At 37.0% G+C, this 16,375-nt stretch overlaps 1 protein-coding gene across 2 annotated transcripts in view; it reads right to left on the reverse strand.

Moving 5' to 3' along the window:
- DNAlig4 (DNA ligase 4) overlaps positions 1-16,120 on the reverse strand; it is a 462,385-nt gene extending 446,265 nt beyond the window's left edge. Inside the window, exons 1-2 of one of the 2 annotated variants that reach the window (XM_090384659.1) lie at positions 16,008-16,120; positions 7,016-7,181 (exon numbers count right to left, since the gene is read on the reverse strand). In XM_090384659.1, the coding sequence (XP_090240785.1) occupies positions 7,016-7,177 (162 nt within the window). In that variant the 5' untranslated portion in view covers positions 7,178-7,181; positions 16,008-16,120. Of the gene's footprint in view, positions 1-7,015; positions 7,182-16,007 lie in introns of those variants that run through there. The other variant, XM_090384660.1, reaches the window with a different exon arrangement.
- Between the last annotated feature and the right edge of the window lie 255 nt (positions 16,121-16,375).

A 16,375-nucleotide genomic window follows, 5' to 3' on the forward strand; every position in this document is an offset into this window, starting at 1 on the left:
GGAAAATGCTGTCCTTCAGATCTGCCAGAATTTGACATCCTTCCCAATACACCTGGTTCTTCAAAAAAACCCCACAACCAAAGTCGCATAGAGCATCTAGATGTACAGTTTGAACCGAATGCTTTTCAGTACATGCGTTTGACTTGACCATGTCCTGAGGGGGCCAGGAATTTTTTTTTTATTTTCTGGTGTTAGTTTGTTTTTCTCTCAGTAGATGGCATTAGTTGTAATTTCAGAATTTAATTTCAGCTTATTTTTTTTATTTTGGGGTTGGGGCATGAACTGAGGTTGATATGTTTACTGAGCAGCAATCTTACCTCATGACTGCGAGTTAAAGCTTCATGCTGCTATAAAAGAAAAAATACTGAGAAAGTTGTCAAAAAAAGTGTGTACCTGCTGCATGATAATGCATCTGCACATTCCTTGCATGCTGCAGTGAGTTGTGCTCATGAATGTGGGTTTGAAATATTGCCCTGATCTTGCACCCTTGTCTTTCTTCCTCTTTCCTGTCCTGAAGTCCTTTCTTCACGGAAAACATTTGCTGGTGATGATGATGATGAGGTGATTCCTGCTGCCGAGTCATAGTTTACAAGGGATTAGTCAAAAGGCTTCTACAAAACCAGCCTACAGAAAGTGTATTGAGAGGCGGCAAAAATGTCATTTTTCCTGGTGACTATGTTGAAAAAGCATAATACATGGTATTTGTTTCAACCTTCTACCACAACTATTTCTGGATGAATATAAACCTTTTTTGAAACCCCCATCCATATATAATTTCCTCCATTTATTACATATTTCTATTTCTTTTAGATTTCTGTTAGTGTATAAATCTTAACTCTTCTTTTTTCTCATTAATCAAGTTTACATTTCTTGTTCTAACTGTTATTATCCCTTAAGACTTTTTTAATTCTTAAAGACTTTTCAAATTCCATTCCTCGCCGTTTTCCCATTGTTGATCTGGTTTCTATCCTTTAATTTTCTTGGAACATTTTAATTTTACATCTAAAGGGCGGAGTCACTTCTTCCTCCTATCCTTCGATCTGTCCAGCTAGGGTGGTCCTAGCAGAACCATAAACCCTTACCAGTAGAACTCTCAGGCTCATTGGGGTACCTCCTCCTCATCAATGTAAAGTGGTAGCCCATGAGGTAAAGTAGTGACATACACTTTATATAAATAGCAATATAAGTCTCCATTGGAGCATTGCTATTTATTTAAAGCAGTGCAATACCAAGAAACTCACGGCAAAGAACCTTCACAGCATGAAATCAATGTACTAAGTAGAAAACCTACTTTGCTCAATGCTAGATACAGAATGAGATTATGCTTTACTCATATAATGTTTTATAGCCACTTGCGGTATGACACTTTTTGCCCTAAATTTATCTGAGTTTATTTCATTTATTGCACCATCTTGCACCTCATATAATGTGGATATACCTCATTACTGGTTGTTCAGTTCTTCACAGTACCAGCCTTTTGATGAAATCCCAAAAAGGATTGAAACACCCAACACTTTTTTCACAATTTTCAACTCTGATGATTCCATCTATATCAATAAGAACATAATCATAGCCAATAAGAACTTTATCATAGCTAAAAAAGCTTTTCCATGTACCATTACTATTTCAATCTGGCTTACTTAATTCCACAATTACAATCTAGTTGTAAATATCACTTTATGTAAACATCAAAATTAAAAAAAAAAAAAAAAAAAGTTTCCAACTGTTTACTTCAATACAAATAATTACAGATCAATATGAGTGCCTGATGCAAATGTTGTATGAGGACTGTAGTATCAGGAGTTAAGAAAAAGAACTTGATATAGTGGTAGTGGCAAACGATGCAAGAAAGCAAGCTTATGTAGTATCAGGCAAAAAACAAAACAAAAAAAGCTGTATCCTTCACCCATCCATACCCTCCAACTACTCCAACATTTAAACGCCCACTGGCTGAAGGAAAACTGCTGTGCAACCATCCTGCCTAAACTCAAATTTGTACATTCATGTGTGTAGTTTCATTAAGAGGAAGTATGCCATCAACATTTTAGCTTACTGAATCCATTAAAGGCCATAAACACCTCGATCAGATCTTCCCGCAGGCATCCTGACTAGAGATGCTGTAATTTGAAGAACTGAAGCCTTTCTTGGTAAGAGCACTCTTTTGTTTCCTTCACCAATCTGGTTGCACTTCTCTGCACCCACAGCAGATCTACATACTCAAGATGCAGCCTAACCATGGCCTTGTACAGAGGGATAATCGCCTCGTTATCAGTGAGGGCAAAGTTTTTGCATATCACTGGCAAAACCCCATGAGCTGTCGAAGGCTGTCTGCACTGTTCAGAGAATTTCCTATCTGACTGTACAATTCCACACAGGTCCTTTTCATTTTCTAATAACCAGACTGTAGTACTCTGGGATTACTATATACAGTATGAATAACTGTCGATGTTAAACTAAAACTGCTATTTCTGACCCATTGACATAATTCTCCTAGATCTCGTTGCAATAGCTCACCCTGATCACTGTCAATAACCACATTGCCAACCTTATCGTGTGCAAACTTAGATATTAAGCCTGATATAGCTTCATCAATATCATTAATAAATACTGAAAACAACAATGGAGCCAGAACTGAACATGGGGGGGGGAAGACTCCGATAACAGCATTAGTCCACGAAGAGCAGTGTCCATTGATAACCACTCTCTGTCTTCTACTGCTCAACAATCCCTTTATCCATAGCTGTAACCTGTCCTTAATGCCACACTGCTCCAGTTTATATAAACTTTCTTTTATGTACAACAGTATTAAAATCCTTCCTGAAATCCAAGTACAGCAGACTCTCGATTTACCGGGATTGGTTTAACTGGGAAGCGGATTAACCAGGACACTTCAAGACTCCAAATAAAAAAAATAAAAAAAATCAACCAGAAATCATAAAATTCAAGTAATAACTAGAATAGATATAAACAGATGTTTTGCAAGCCGTAAATAAGCTACATGCAGGGTATTATAAAGTCGTCATTGGGAGATTATTATCTTACAACCCCCACTGTTTTCACACCCGACGCTAAAAAAAAAAAGAAAGAGAGAGAGAGAACAAATGTTTAGTTTGTTTTAATGCGTCACTTCAATTGTTTTGTTTCGTCGCACCACAAAGAGAAAAATTTTGTTTCATTATTTATGTCAGGGATATCGAAAAATTTTTTTGTTTGGAAATCGCAAAAATGATGAGTAAACGCAAACGAGTTGCGCTTTCAATTAAACAAAAACTTGAAATTACTCAAAAGTTTGAAAACAGTGCATCTGTTAAATCTCTCAAGAACCATTATAATGTCGGTGACCAAACCATGCGCGAAATTGTAAAAAATAAAGGGAAGCTATTAGATTTAAAATCGACATCGAAAAAAATAATGGGAAGCATCGTATTGGACACACGAGTAGTGTGTGTGTGGTAAGTTTTTTTATCTACAGCCATATTTTTTACGTAGGTTGCTGAACATTTTTGGATATACTGTAGTAAGTCCCCGACTTACATAACTTTGAACTTATGTTAACGTTTTTTCACTCAATTTTTTTTTATTTTTTAGGTTTGTAAAATTTAAAATAGAATAATAATAAGCAATCAATAATGACGATCACTGCACACACAAATTGCACTAGCGAGATACGGAGTAACAAGCTTAAAAATAGGAATGAAGAGAAGATTCTTAAAAGGTTTTTTTTTTCATATGACTGAAGATTTCAGTGAAGGGGACACACACATTTCACCATAATAGCGTAAAATCCCACAGAATTCCAGCTATCGGTATTATCGCAAATGCAATAAGATCGAGCTTACTACTCGTTTATAATTATATGCACTAACAGAAAAGCCCAATAACCCAGAAAGTGCAAATTGTTTTTATTGTTTTATGGCAGTGACCTGGAGAAATGTGCTTTAGTAAAATGTGAGCTCGTGTGGAGTGATAATAGTGAGTTTTCGCCTTAACCCTGTGAAGTTCTTTACAGAAAATTTCATTTTGACCATTATTATGGTGCCGACTAAGAGAATAAGTGACAGCTGTACTAGTAAATCTATCAAAAAAAAAAGGAAAGCGATCGATTCAGATCAGAATATTAAAATAAGGATGTTTGAAAACAGTCCAACACGAACAAATATCGCATGGAATTTAAATTTGTCAGTGTCAATGGTGAATACAATAATAAAGGAGAAAGACAGAATACGAGAAGCGGTGAAGAGATCAGCCAATGAATTCAACTATAATAACCAACGCTACGAAATACATATCAGTTTTTACTGTACAGTTTCTTCCTTTAATGTTTTCTTTTCTTATATACCACTCCAGAAACTTCACCGCTGTCCCCAGATAAAGTTTTTAATTGAACTAATTAAAAATATATAACTATTTTTCTCTATATATAACTATTTTTCTTCATTCTTCCAAGGATATTATGTGGTTTTTGTAATTCTGGCATATCACGGATATGCCAAAATAACAAAATAGGAGCAATATTTTATTAGTCATTCCCAAGTTACATAAAACTCTACTTACATAAGAAGTCCTGGAACATACGTCGGGAACTTACAGTATTTTTGGATTAACCAGGAAATCGATTATCTGGGATTTTTATTTTACCATCTATCCCGAAAAATTGAGAGTCTACTGTACATGATATCAAAATTATTTTTTACATCCAGTTCCTTGGTCACTGCATCATAGTATCCAATCAGATTGGTTAAATAAGCCCCCCCCCCCACTTTAACAAATCTATGCTGTGACTGAAGTGTAATACATTCCTGTCTAGATGGTCCTGTTGTTGTTATTTGGTTTTTAGGAGCATTAGCAACTAAGGCCGTATTGCTCCGGGATATGCGGTGGTCATTCCCTGACCTTTCCGCATCCTCTGTATTTGGTGGTGACGGGCTCGAACCCCAGTCTAATCAAGAAGCGTGTGCTACGCACTGCTGCTCCTTCCCACCTGGCTACGGAGGCGCCGTAGATGGTCCTACATTACTTTTTAACCAGTAACTACATTATTTTCCCTGAAATAGACATTCAGCTGAGAGGTCTCTAATTACTCATGTCACCTTTTGATCTCCCTTTATGAACTGAGGATACATTCATACATCTCCAGAGTAGGCGCCTCCGTAGCCAGGTGGGAAGGAGCAGCAGTGCGTAGCACACGCTTCTTGATTAGACCGGGGTTCGAGCCCGTCACCACCAAATACAGAGGATGCGGGAAGGTCATGGAATGACCACTGCATAACCCGGAGCAATATGGCCTTAGTTGCTAATGCTCCTAAAAACCAAATAACAACAACAACAACAACATCTCCAGTCCAAAGGGACACCACCTAAATCCAAGGATACTCTCATAATTATGTCTAAGGATTTGCTTATCTATTTTTCTGTCTCCCTTAATATAATTAGATAGATTCCATCAACTTCAAGTGCTTTTTTATGTTTAAATTCAAGAATCTGGTGAGCATGGGCTTGGCACACCCAGGGTCCTGAGCTGGATATCATCATAATTCTTCTCTTTCTTGGTGATTCCCTTCTCTCTCTCTCTCTCTCTCTCTCTCTCTCTCTCTCACACACACACACACACACACACACACACACACACACACACACACACACACACACACAACACACAAGGGTAACTCAGGATTTTTTTTTTTTTTTTGGCTGGTGCAGAAAAAGCCTTAGGCTTCCTTGCACCATATGGCTAATTATAATAATAATTTCTCTTCCACTTTCCTTTCAGTTATCAAAAATCATTTAGAACTTTGATGATAAATTTGATTTGGTGATAAATTTTGGGCATCCCCACCGCAAAAGAATTCCTCATATGTGAATGTAGATGCAAAAACCTACAGAAAAGTCAACAGTTTACCCAATGATATCAAGTGGCCCAAAAAAGGCATCAGTTTGAATTAGCAATGTTTTACTGTATCGAACAATATAATAGTTCCCCATGTACTATTGTTTTAAAACTTTCTCTCAATGTCAAGTATAGTTGTATAGATTTTATTTTGTTTAATGACTATAACATGAACAACTAAAATTAGTAAAGATCAACTCCTGCTGCTGACAGATTTGGGAAGTACAACTTGCATAATAATAAAATTATGACTTCATGCCAAGCCAATGATGAATATTATATCTACAGTAGCCACTATAATTAAAACATATCTTAAGCAATGGATTTTGCAGCTCAGCAACAACATATACACAGAAATTATTTAAATACAAAGACAACATGGTAAAGGTAAAGAGAGCCAAAACAAGAATCATGGGAACTTTCGGGAAAACGTACCAGGCAAATTGTTTCCCGCTACTGCAGTTTCACCCTGCATTCTCGGTAAACAGATGGTGCATGTTATCAGTAGTGGCAGTAGAAGTGGATAACGATGTATTGATTCGTTTTTTCTCATTATTAAAAGCATATTATTGGAGTTCATGAGTGTAATGCCTTCGCAGCTGAAATTTACTTAGGGGTAAATTTCCATGTCTTAGGGTGTTTATCCTCCACTTCCCACTGTTTTAAAATAGAAAAACGACTTCTACAGATGGTGCGTGTTATCAGTAGTAGCAGTAGAAGTTTGTTTCCTATCAGGAAAAAACAGCGGGAAAGGGGGATAAACACCCTAAGACTGAGGCAGTCTGGAGAGTGTACCTGTAAGTAAATTTCAGCCCATTCATGAAATCCAATAATGTGCTTTTAATAATGAGAAAAAACTAATTGATACATCATTATCGACTTCTATTGCCACTACCGATAACATGCACCATCTGTTTACCGAGAATGCAGGGAGAAACTGTGGTAGCAGGAAACGAGTTTGCCCAGTAAGTTTTCCGAAATTTTCTCGTGGTTCTTGTTGGCTTTCTTTATCTTAGCCAACAACATTAATAAAACTATATTATGCTTTGATTTGTTATTTTTATTAACAATAAAAAGTTAAAATATATCAATTCAAAAGAAAAGTTTTTTATCAAAATTTCATCTCACTGCCTGATCATTGCTGTTGTGCAAGGTTTGATGAAACAGTCTCCATTTATCAAAAAATTTAGTCAATATCTGCCTTTTTCTTGCTTTATTTTGTGCTTTGCTAATGTTTTCACACAATATGCATAATTCACGGAATGGAACATGAGATGCTACTGTTGTCATGTCACTAAAACAAAAACAAGTGAAAATTAATGAAGGTTGCACAAATACCATGAATAAAGTGAAAAGAGTTTCTAGAGGAGTGATGGTGAATCAATGGCATGTGTGGCATGGGCGACACACATAGGAAAATATACAGGCATCTGCATGCCTGTATAGTATAAATAATTTATACTATTAAAAAAAAGTTTTTTTATTTGAAGAAAAATTTGTTTTGCAGTCAACAATCCACACCTGGCAATGAAAACCATAGATTAACTGTGTGCGGAATTATACAGCAAACAAATCTTTTATTAAAAACTTTTAATTATTGTTATCTTTTTATAATAACAATAAAGACTCCTTATCAATTTCATTCAGTTTATTTTCCTGTGGCAGTGAAAACTACTTATTTTTTTAAGCAAAAATTGGACCATTTCATTTCAGCTTATTTTTAACATACAAGAAGCAAAAGTTCTGCCATCACTGCTCTAGAGAAAATTCAAAACAAATTCCGATTTAATGAAAGTATGTGATATAACAGTAAAAATTTAAAATAACAAATTAGCATCAGCATTAGTTGAGGCATATGATGCAAGGAAGCAAGCTTCTGCAGAATCAGACAAAAAAAAAAAAAAAAACGCTCCCATTTCACCCCTCCGTTCATTCCAAATACCTGTCCAGCTCAGCCTTAAATTTATTTAGGCTATCAACTTCCACAACAAATGATGGAAATCTGTTCCACGAACCAACTACCCGCTGGCTAAAGGCAAACTTCCACACATCTATCCTACATCTGTCTTTCCTCAATTTGAATTTATGCCCTTGCAGGTGATTATTATGAGCAAGAGGAAGAATCCCATCAGTATTGAGCATGCTCAAACCATTCAAGGCTTTATATACTTCAATCAGATCACCTCGCAGGTGCTTAGTCTATTGACACTGTAATTTGCAAAATTTAAGACTTTCTTTGTAAAAGCAACCCTTTGTTCCATTCACTAATCTTGTTGCCCTTCTCTGTACTCGTTCCAACAGCTCTACATCCTTCTTAAAATGAGGCCTCCAGACCTGTATACAGTACTCAAGGTGTGGCCTGACCATAGCCTTATACAAGGGGATCATCACCTCCTTATCCCTGCTAGAAAAATTCCTGTATATCATTGAATAGACACTATGAGCTACTCTTGCAGATCGTCTGCACTGCTCAGAAAACTTCATATCTGACCCAGGTCTTTTTTGTTCTCTACCACTGTCAGTGTAGTACCACAGAGCTGATACGTCACTGCTTCCCATATGTAGTACTTTACATTTGTCAATGTTAAACTTCATTTGCCACCTCTCACCCCATCTGCTCAACTTTTCTAGATCCTGTTGCAGCAGCATACTGTCATTAGTGTTCTTAACAACCCTGCCAACCTTCGTATCGTCTGCAAACTTGGACATTAAGCTTGATATACCATCATCAATATCATTTATAAATACAGAAAACATCAATGGACCCAACACTGAACCCCGAGGGACTCCACTAATAACATTAGTCCACGATGAGCAGTGTCCAATGATTACCACTCTCTGTCTTCTCCCACTCAACCATCCCTTTATCCATAGCAGCAATTTGCCTCCAATGCCACACTGCTCCAATTTGTTCAGCAGTCTTCCATGTGCAACAGTATCAAAAGCCTTTCTAAGATCCAAATATATGATATAAAAGTTATTCCCTGGATCCAGTTCCTTTGTGACCACATCATAGTATCCAATCAAATTGGTCAGACAAGACTTTCCCTTAACAAAACCATGCTGTGTCCAAGCTATAACTGAAGTCTTGTCTAGATGATCCTGCAGTGCTTCTTAAACCAGTGCCTCCATTAATTTTCCTAGAACAGAAGTTAAACTAACATGTCTATAATTACTTGTGTCGCCCTTTGATCCTCCTTTGTGAGTTGGGATCACATTTGCACATCTCCAGTCCATGGGTACTTCCCCTGAGTCCAAAAAAGCTCTCATAATTATGGCTAAGGGTTTGCTTACTTCCTTTGCTGCCTCCTTTAATATCATCATCATTAGCCATTTTCAATCCACTGCAGGATGAAGGCCTCTCCAGCAACTTTCCAGTTCCTTCAGTTTTGAGCACTGGCCATCCATTTACTACCCACAAACTCATGAATTTTATCTATCCATCTCTGCCTTTGTCTTCCAGGATTTCTTCTAGCTCCTCTTGGGTGCCATTCGTCATCATGTCTTCGAGCTATGTGTCCTGCCCATGACCATTTTTGTTCTTTAGTTTTGATAAGAATGTCCTTTACTTGAGTTTGCTGCCTAATCGATGTGTTTCTCTTCTTATCTAACAGTCTGATTCCCAACATTATGTCTCTTCCATTCTTTTGGTGAGTGCCCAAGTTTCACTTCCGTAAGACATGGTGGGGAGTATACATTGGTTCATTATTTTACGTTTCAGACAAACTGGGATATTGCTCTTCAGTATGTGACTATATTTCCAAAATGCTATCCATCCAAAATTTATTCTTCTCTTGACTTCCAGCCATTTATCATTATTACAGCTAATAACTTGTCCCAGATAAGTATATGACTCCACCTTTTCAATTACTGCTCCTTCAATCATTATTTCCCTTTCTGTGGCATACTTGTTCATCATTACTTTTGTTTTAGCCATATTCATCTTCAGTCCTAAATCCTTACTAACTGTGCATGACTGATTAAGATTCTCCTCTAATTCTTTGGGATCGTGGCTTATGACCACAATGTCATCTGCAAATTGTAAATGGTTTAGGTACTTTCCGTTCACATTGACTCCTTTCTGCGACCAGTCTAATCTTCTGAAAGCTTCCTCAAGGGCAGCAGTAAACAGTTTGGGAGATATTGTGTCTCCTTGTCGAACTCCTTTCTCGATTTTAAATTTCCTACTGTCTTTGTCTAGTCTAATAAAGGAGGTAGCACTCTGATATATTTTCTTCAAAATCACAATATGCGGGGTATCTCTGCTTTGTCTTCCTAGTGCCCGAAACATTGCCTTATGCTGTATGGAGTCAAATGCCTTTTCATAATCCACAAATGCCAGGCATAATGGTGTTTTATATTCATTTGCTTTTTCTATTAGCTGTGATATTACGTGAAGGTGATCCATAGTTGAGAATCCTGTCCTAAAGCCAACTTGCTCTTTCAGTTGATTCTCATCAAGTATTCTTTCTAATCTGTTAGTAATGACCCTTGTGAACAACTTGTAGATGTGGGATAACAAGCTAATTGGTCTATAATTTTCAATTTCTGATTTATCTCCTTTCTTATGCAGCAAAACTATGATTGCATTATTCCACTGCTTAGGCGTCAAACCTTTTCGAATGCACTTTGTGAAGAGCCTTGCCAGTTTTTGTTTTATGTCTCTTCCTCCCAATTTTAACAACTCTACAGTAACTTCATCTTCCCCCGGGGCTTTCTGATTCTTCATTTTCTTCAATGCATGTTCTACCTCATCAGGAAGAATATCGGGTATGTCATATGTGTTGCTACTTTGCAATCCATCTTCCTCGCTGCTGGCATCATTCCCACGCTCCTTGTATAACTCTATAGTAGTCTTCTACTATTTGAATTATGCCCTCTCTGCTGTTTATAAGTACACCATTGCTATTCTTCAGTTTCAGTATCATTTGTATTTCTGTATTACTGCTCATGGCTGCTGATTTAAATCCTTTGTTTTCCTTTAATGCTTGTTCTACTTTTCTTGTGTTATATCTTCTTATGTCCTCTCTAAGTCTCTTTCTAATGGCTTTGCATAACTCAGTATACTCAATTTTCTCCCTGTCAGTGTTTTTCTTGCTCTTCATTTGTCATCTTCGATTCATCATGACAAGTGTTTCTTGACTAATTTTTTCTTCTTCGGATTTCTTTTTTCCTATAGGTTTCTTGGGCTTTATCACTTTCGGAAAGTTGTAATATTTCTCGTCGTTATCTTGGTCCTGAGCGGTCTGCAGAAGCTCAAACTTGTTCTTAAGTTCCAGTACATACTGCGTTTTCTCCTCTTCTGTTATCTCAAAGACCTTTGTATTATTTACTCGAGTCAGTTTTTTCCTTTCCTACATCTCCTTTAATATAACTGGATAGATCCCGTCCATCCCCGGAGCCTTTTTTATGTTTAACTTCAACAATTTCTCCTTCACTTTGCTCTCAGTTATTACAAAATAACTTAGCTCCCTGTTAGAGTTTGATAGAGTTCTGGCACTCCCCTCAATTTTATAAGATATAAGATCTTTACAACCTTAAATTGTATTTGTTTACAATCTTAGATTATATTAGTTATATAAGATCTTTACAACCTTAGATAAACTTTACATCGGATAGACCATCCACAAATGCAAGCCTTTCACAATGGCATCTCATTGTTACTCTTGCCTGGGGTATGGGCACACTACATCATTATGTACTCAAGACAGTCCTTCCTGTGGACTCTGTGCCCAAAATGGGAACAGTGTCCAGATGCTGTGATAATTGCAAAAGTAAAAAGAAGGGATACAAACATCCTGTGTGAGATTCTTGTCTTCCATATTCAAGCAGTAGAAAATGTAAGAAATAGACCTTTCTATGGATTACACAACCTACTGTGATAATCATAAAATGAATATTATCAATTATAAGGCTCCAACTTCTACCAAATGTCTTCAGCTGCATAAAAATCTAGAACTGTGGCAGATGAACTCAAACAAATCATTATCGAGAAATCCCATATTCTTATATTACAAGAACCTGATTAAACTTTGCAGTAAAGTGACAGGATATCCTATTACTAAATGGGTATTCACTGCGAGCATGCACACCCTAGAACTGCTGTTGTTATAATTAATGATGATTAAGCGGTTACAATTGTTACTAGTCTGTGTTTATAAATTAATACATGTATTCTGTTTCTAGTTCCTTTGGTATTGTTTTTATCTTTTCTATCTACTATTCCCCAACTGAAAACACCAAACCTTTATTGACCACCTTGAAACATTCCTTCTGATTGCTTAGTCCTGCCAGACTTAATTTGTACAGATCTGAAAGCAAAATTGTCAACACAGCACAGTCTCACTACAGACACTCGAGGCCGATTTCATTATTTTATCATGACATATCAACTACTGGTATTAAATCAACCTGGTTTCCCTTTAATGTACTTATGCACAACTAGTCAATCCAATACTATTCGATTGCCCAGTTATGCAAGATTTAACTCCTGCACGAGTCAACTCATACTTCAATGTCGTCTTTTATAAAAAACATTATAAGAATCCTGTTGTCTCGAAACTTTACTAGACTTGTTGGACAAACAACTTGTGTGATCGAAACCCGCTAATGTATTAGCGGGGTCTCGATCACACAAGATTGTCTGTCAAACAATGGCTTCTTTTATTTGTCACTGGTCTGTCTATGTAAACTGGACTCAATCCAATCAGAAAGCTTTGCTCTTGTATATATCTGCTCCTGACTCTGATTCGTTTTGTATCCTCATACCTTTACTATATTTTCTAGATTTTCTCCACAGAGTGAATTAGAATCTTTCTTAATATACTAAACACAGAGTTTGCTAACTTTAAGACTTCTAGTCAAAACACAGAACCCCTAAAATTTGTTCTTTTTGTCCAAAATGCCATTCTTAGAGCAGCTTCTAGACCCACAATGAAAAATACCACTCACTGCAACATTAATCCTTGGTCATCTTCTGAACTCTCCCCTGCCCACAAGGAGGTATTTTGTGTTCATTAGGCCTATCAGCATTCATGTCATTCTTGGCCTGCCACTGACGTTGCTCAGCTTTGAGAGCACTATCTTATTCTAAAAAACATTACGTCACATTAATTATTCAAAGAAAAACAGAGACTGGGTGTAGCTTTGTTTCACTACTGGTAATAAGTATCCCAGGTGGGAGGGGGCCATATTTATAAAATTGCCAGCAAGAAACTTTTCTCTCCAACTATTTACAACTGTTGTTTCCAATTCTCAAAACTAACCCTTCGAGTTCAACAACTGATGCAATTTTAGGAGTTTTATGCTTCCCAATGAAAATGATTCTGATCTTGTTTGTTTGTTATTTTGTTTTTAGGAGCATTAGCAACTAAGGCCATATTGCTCCAGGGATATGCGGTGGTCATTCCCTGACCTTTCCACATCCACCATATTTGGTGGTCAAGGGCTTAAACCCCGGTCTAATCAAGAAGCGTGTGCTACGCACTGCTGCTCCTTCCCACCTGGCTATGGAGGCACCGGATTCTGATCTTCTGGTTTGTCTTGACATTACAACCTTCAATGGCAAAGATTACACTCCTCTATGGCTGGAGTGCAATCAAATAATAAAATTAGATTAAAACGTTGTCTTCCTACCGATCTTACAGAAAATGAATTTACTGTTAAAGTTCATTTACATTTTCTACATATCCTGCTTCAATTATTCAATCGATATATTGCAAGAGTCTCAATTTCTGTTGTTGTGGAAATCTACTTTTTTAAAGGACATGAATCGGGTTAAAGACACTTTTAAAACGAGATAAGCCAGCTAACCTTCTCAGACCTTATAGGCTTATTGCCTTATTAGATAATCTGGGAAAAGTGTTATTATTATTATTATTATTATTATTAGCCATATGGTACAAGGAAGCCTGAGGCTTATGCTGCACCAGCCAAAAAAAAAAAATTCGAGTTACCCCACTGTGTGTGTGTGTGTGTGTGTGTGTGTGTGAGAGAGACAGAGAGAGAGAGAGAGAGAGAGAGAGAGAGAAAGGTATCACCAAGAAAGAGAAGAATGATCATATCCAGCTCAGGACCGTGTTAGAAAGATTAGCATTAGTAGAGGCATATGATGCAAGAAATCAATCTTATACACCATCAGCAAAAAAAAAAAAAAAAAACACCTCCCATTTCACATATCCATTCACTCCAAATATTTGTCTAGTTCTGCCTTGAACTTATTTAAGTTGTTGATATCCACTACAACAGATGAAAGTTTGTTTAAACTATCAACCACCCGCTGGGGCTAAACGCAAATTTCTGCACATCCATTCCACAATTGTTGTTCCTCAATTTGAATTTATGTCCCTTCAGGTGAGTAATCTGAGCAAGAGGAAGAATGCCATCAGAATTAAGCTTGCTCAAACCATTCAAGGTCTTATCCACCCACCTCAATTAGATCCACACAGAGGTGCCTAGTCTCCAGAAGCTGCAATTTACAGAACTTAAGCCTTTCTTGGAAAAACCAACCCTTTGTTCCACTCACCAATCTCATTGCCCTTCTTTGTACTCATTCCAGCAGCCTTACAGCTTTCCTAAAATGAGGCCTCCAGACCTGTATGCAGTACTCAAGATGTGGCCTGACCATTGCCTTATACAAGGGGACAATCACATCCTTTTCCCAAGAAAAGGTAGCTCATAGTGCAAGTGTAGCTCATAGTGTCATTGACAAGACATTATGAGCTACCCTTGCAGACTGTCCACACTGCTCAGAAAACGTTATATCTGACTGCACAATTGCCCCCAGGTCCTTTTCATTCTGTACCACACACTCGAAACGTTACTATAGGGTTACTGCTACTCATATGCAGTACTTTACATTTGCCAATGTTAAACTTCATTTGCCACCTCTCAGCCCACCTGCTCAACTTTTCTAGATCCTGTTCAGCAGCATCCTGTCATTACTGTTATTAACCATCCTGCCAACTTTTGTAACATCTGCAAACTTTGACATTAAGCTTGATATATCTTCATCAATATCATTGATAAATACACAAAACAGTGGTTTTCCACTAGGGTGCCACAACAACATTCCTGGGGTGCCATGTAATTTGGGTTTAAGTTACTTAAACTTATTTTTTTTTAATTTATATGTTTATCTCATTATAAAAAGGTATACAGTATCTTTTTAATTTTGTGGCGATCTATAATTGATGTTTACTAAGTACCGCTATATATATATATAATTTGTATTATGAAATGTAATTTTTATAATTATATTATTGTAATAACTATCATATAATATATATATGATTATATAACAGGCAGAAAACTGAATAGGGGTGCCACAAAACAAAATAAATTACTTAGGGGTACCTTTATAAAAAGTTTGAAAACCACTGATACAAAACAACAATGGGCCCAACACAGAACTCTGGGGGAACCACTAATAACATTAGTCCACAAAAAGCAGTGTCCACTGATTACCATTCTGTCTTCTCCCACTCAACCTTCCCTTTAAGTTCACAGGTATTTATTATATTTTGGTATCGGGATTTTTTTTTTTTTAATGTCAGGAGGCAAAGTAAAATGTCCTAAAAACAATGTTTGAGAAAGCATCCCGATAACAACGGTGTTTGCGATCCATCATACATAAAATTCACCCCCAAGGGCTCACATCTGGTGAGTATGGGCTTGGCACCCTGGGTCCTGAGTTGGATATCATCATTCTTCTCTTTCTTGGTGATTCCTGTCTACTTTTCTCTCTCTCTCTCTGGGTAATTCAGAAATTTTTTTTTTTTTTTTTGCCTGGTGCAGCATAAGCCTCAGGCTTCCTTGCACCATATGGATAATAATAATAATAATGCTTATAGTTACTTACATCCAAATAGTGCTTTGGATGCAACAAAATAAATTTTCCACTAATACACATGACAATACATGCTAGCGCACAATTTGGATTGGATTTTATTGGCGCATTAGCAATTAAGGCTATGAGCTAACACAGAAGCAATATTAGGTATATATGTTGTTAGTGATATTGCACGATAATTAGCCCTACCTTTGGGCTAATTATTGCCATTTTTGGAAATTTGCAATTGTCACTATAATGCTAATTCGTTTTAACCCCAACCACACATACCAGTGAAGGATAGTTATAAAATAGCACCCTTGCTGCTTTCACACAGTAACGATACCAAATCTGCAGCCAAACAGCAGAGTGCGTATACGCAGCTTTCCTACTCGCAATTTTGGACAATACTGAAGACCAGTGTTGCCAACTCTTAATAATACTTCCCGCTAGCCGCATGCTAAAAATCCGCTATTTTTAACACTTAACCCGCCAACTTTTGAAATTTTCATTTGGGTTAAATCCTATTAATTAATGGGCGCCATAAAAATTTTAAGCCCTTACATCATGTCCAGACAAAAACCTCCAAATTGCATATGAAATGCAGTTTATTCTGAGGAAGAAGTCAAAAATAACAACTACCGTTTAACAGAGTTGAT

This window comes from Mastigoproctus giganteus, chromosome 11, assembly GCF_048544385.1.
Source record: "Mastigoproctus giganteus isolate SK-2022 chromosome 11, ASM4854438v1, whole genome shotgun sequence".
NCBI lineage: Eukaryota > Metazoa > Arthropoda > Arachnida > Uropygi > Thelyphonidae > Mastigoproctus > Mastigoproctus giganteus.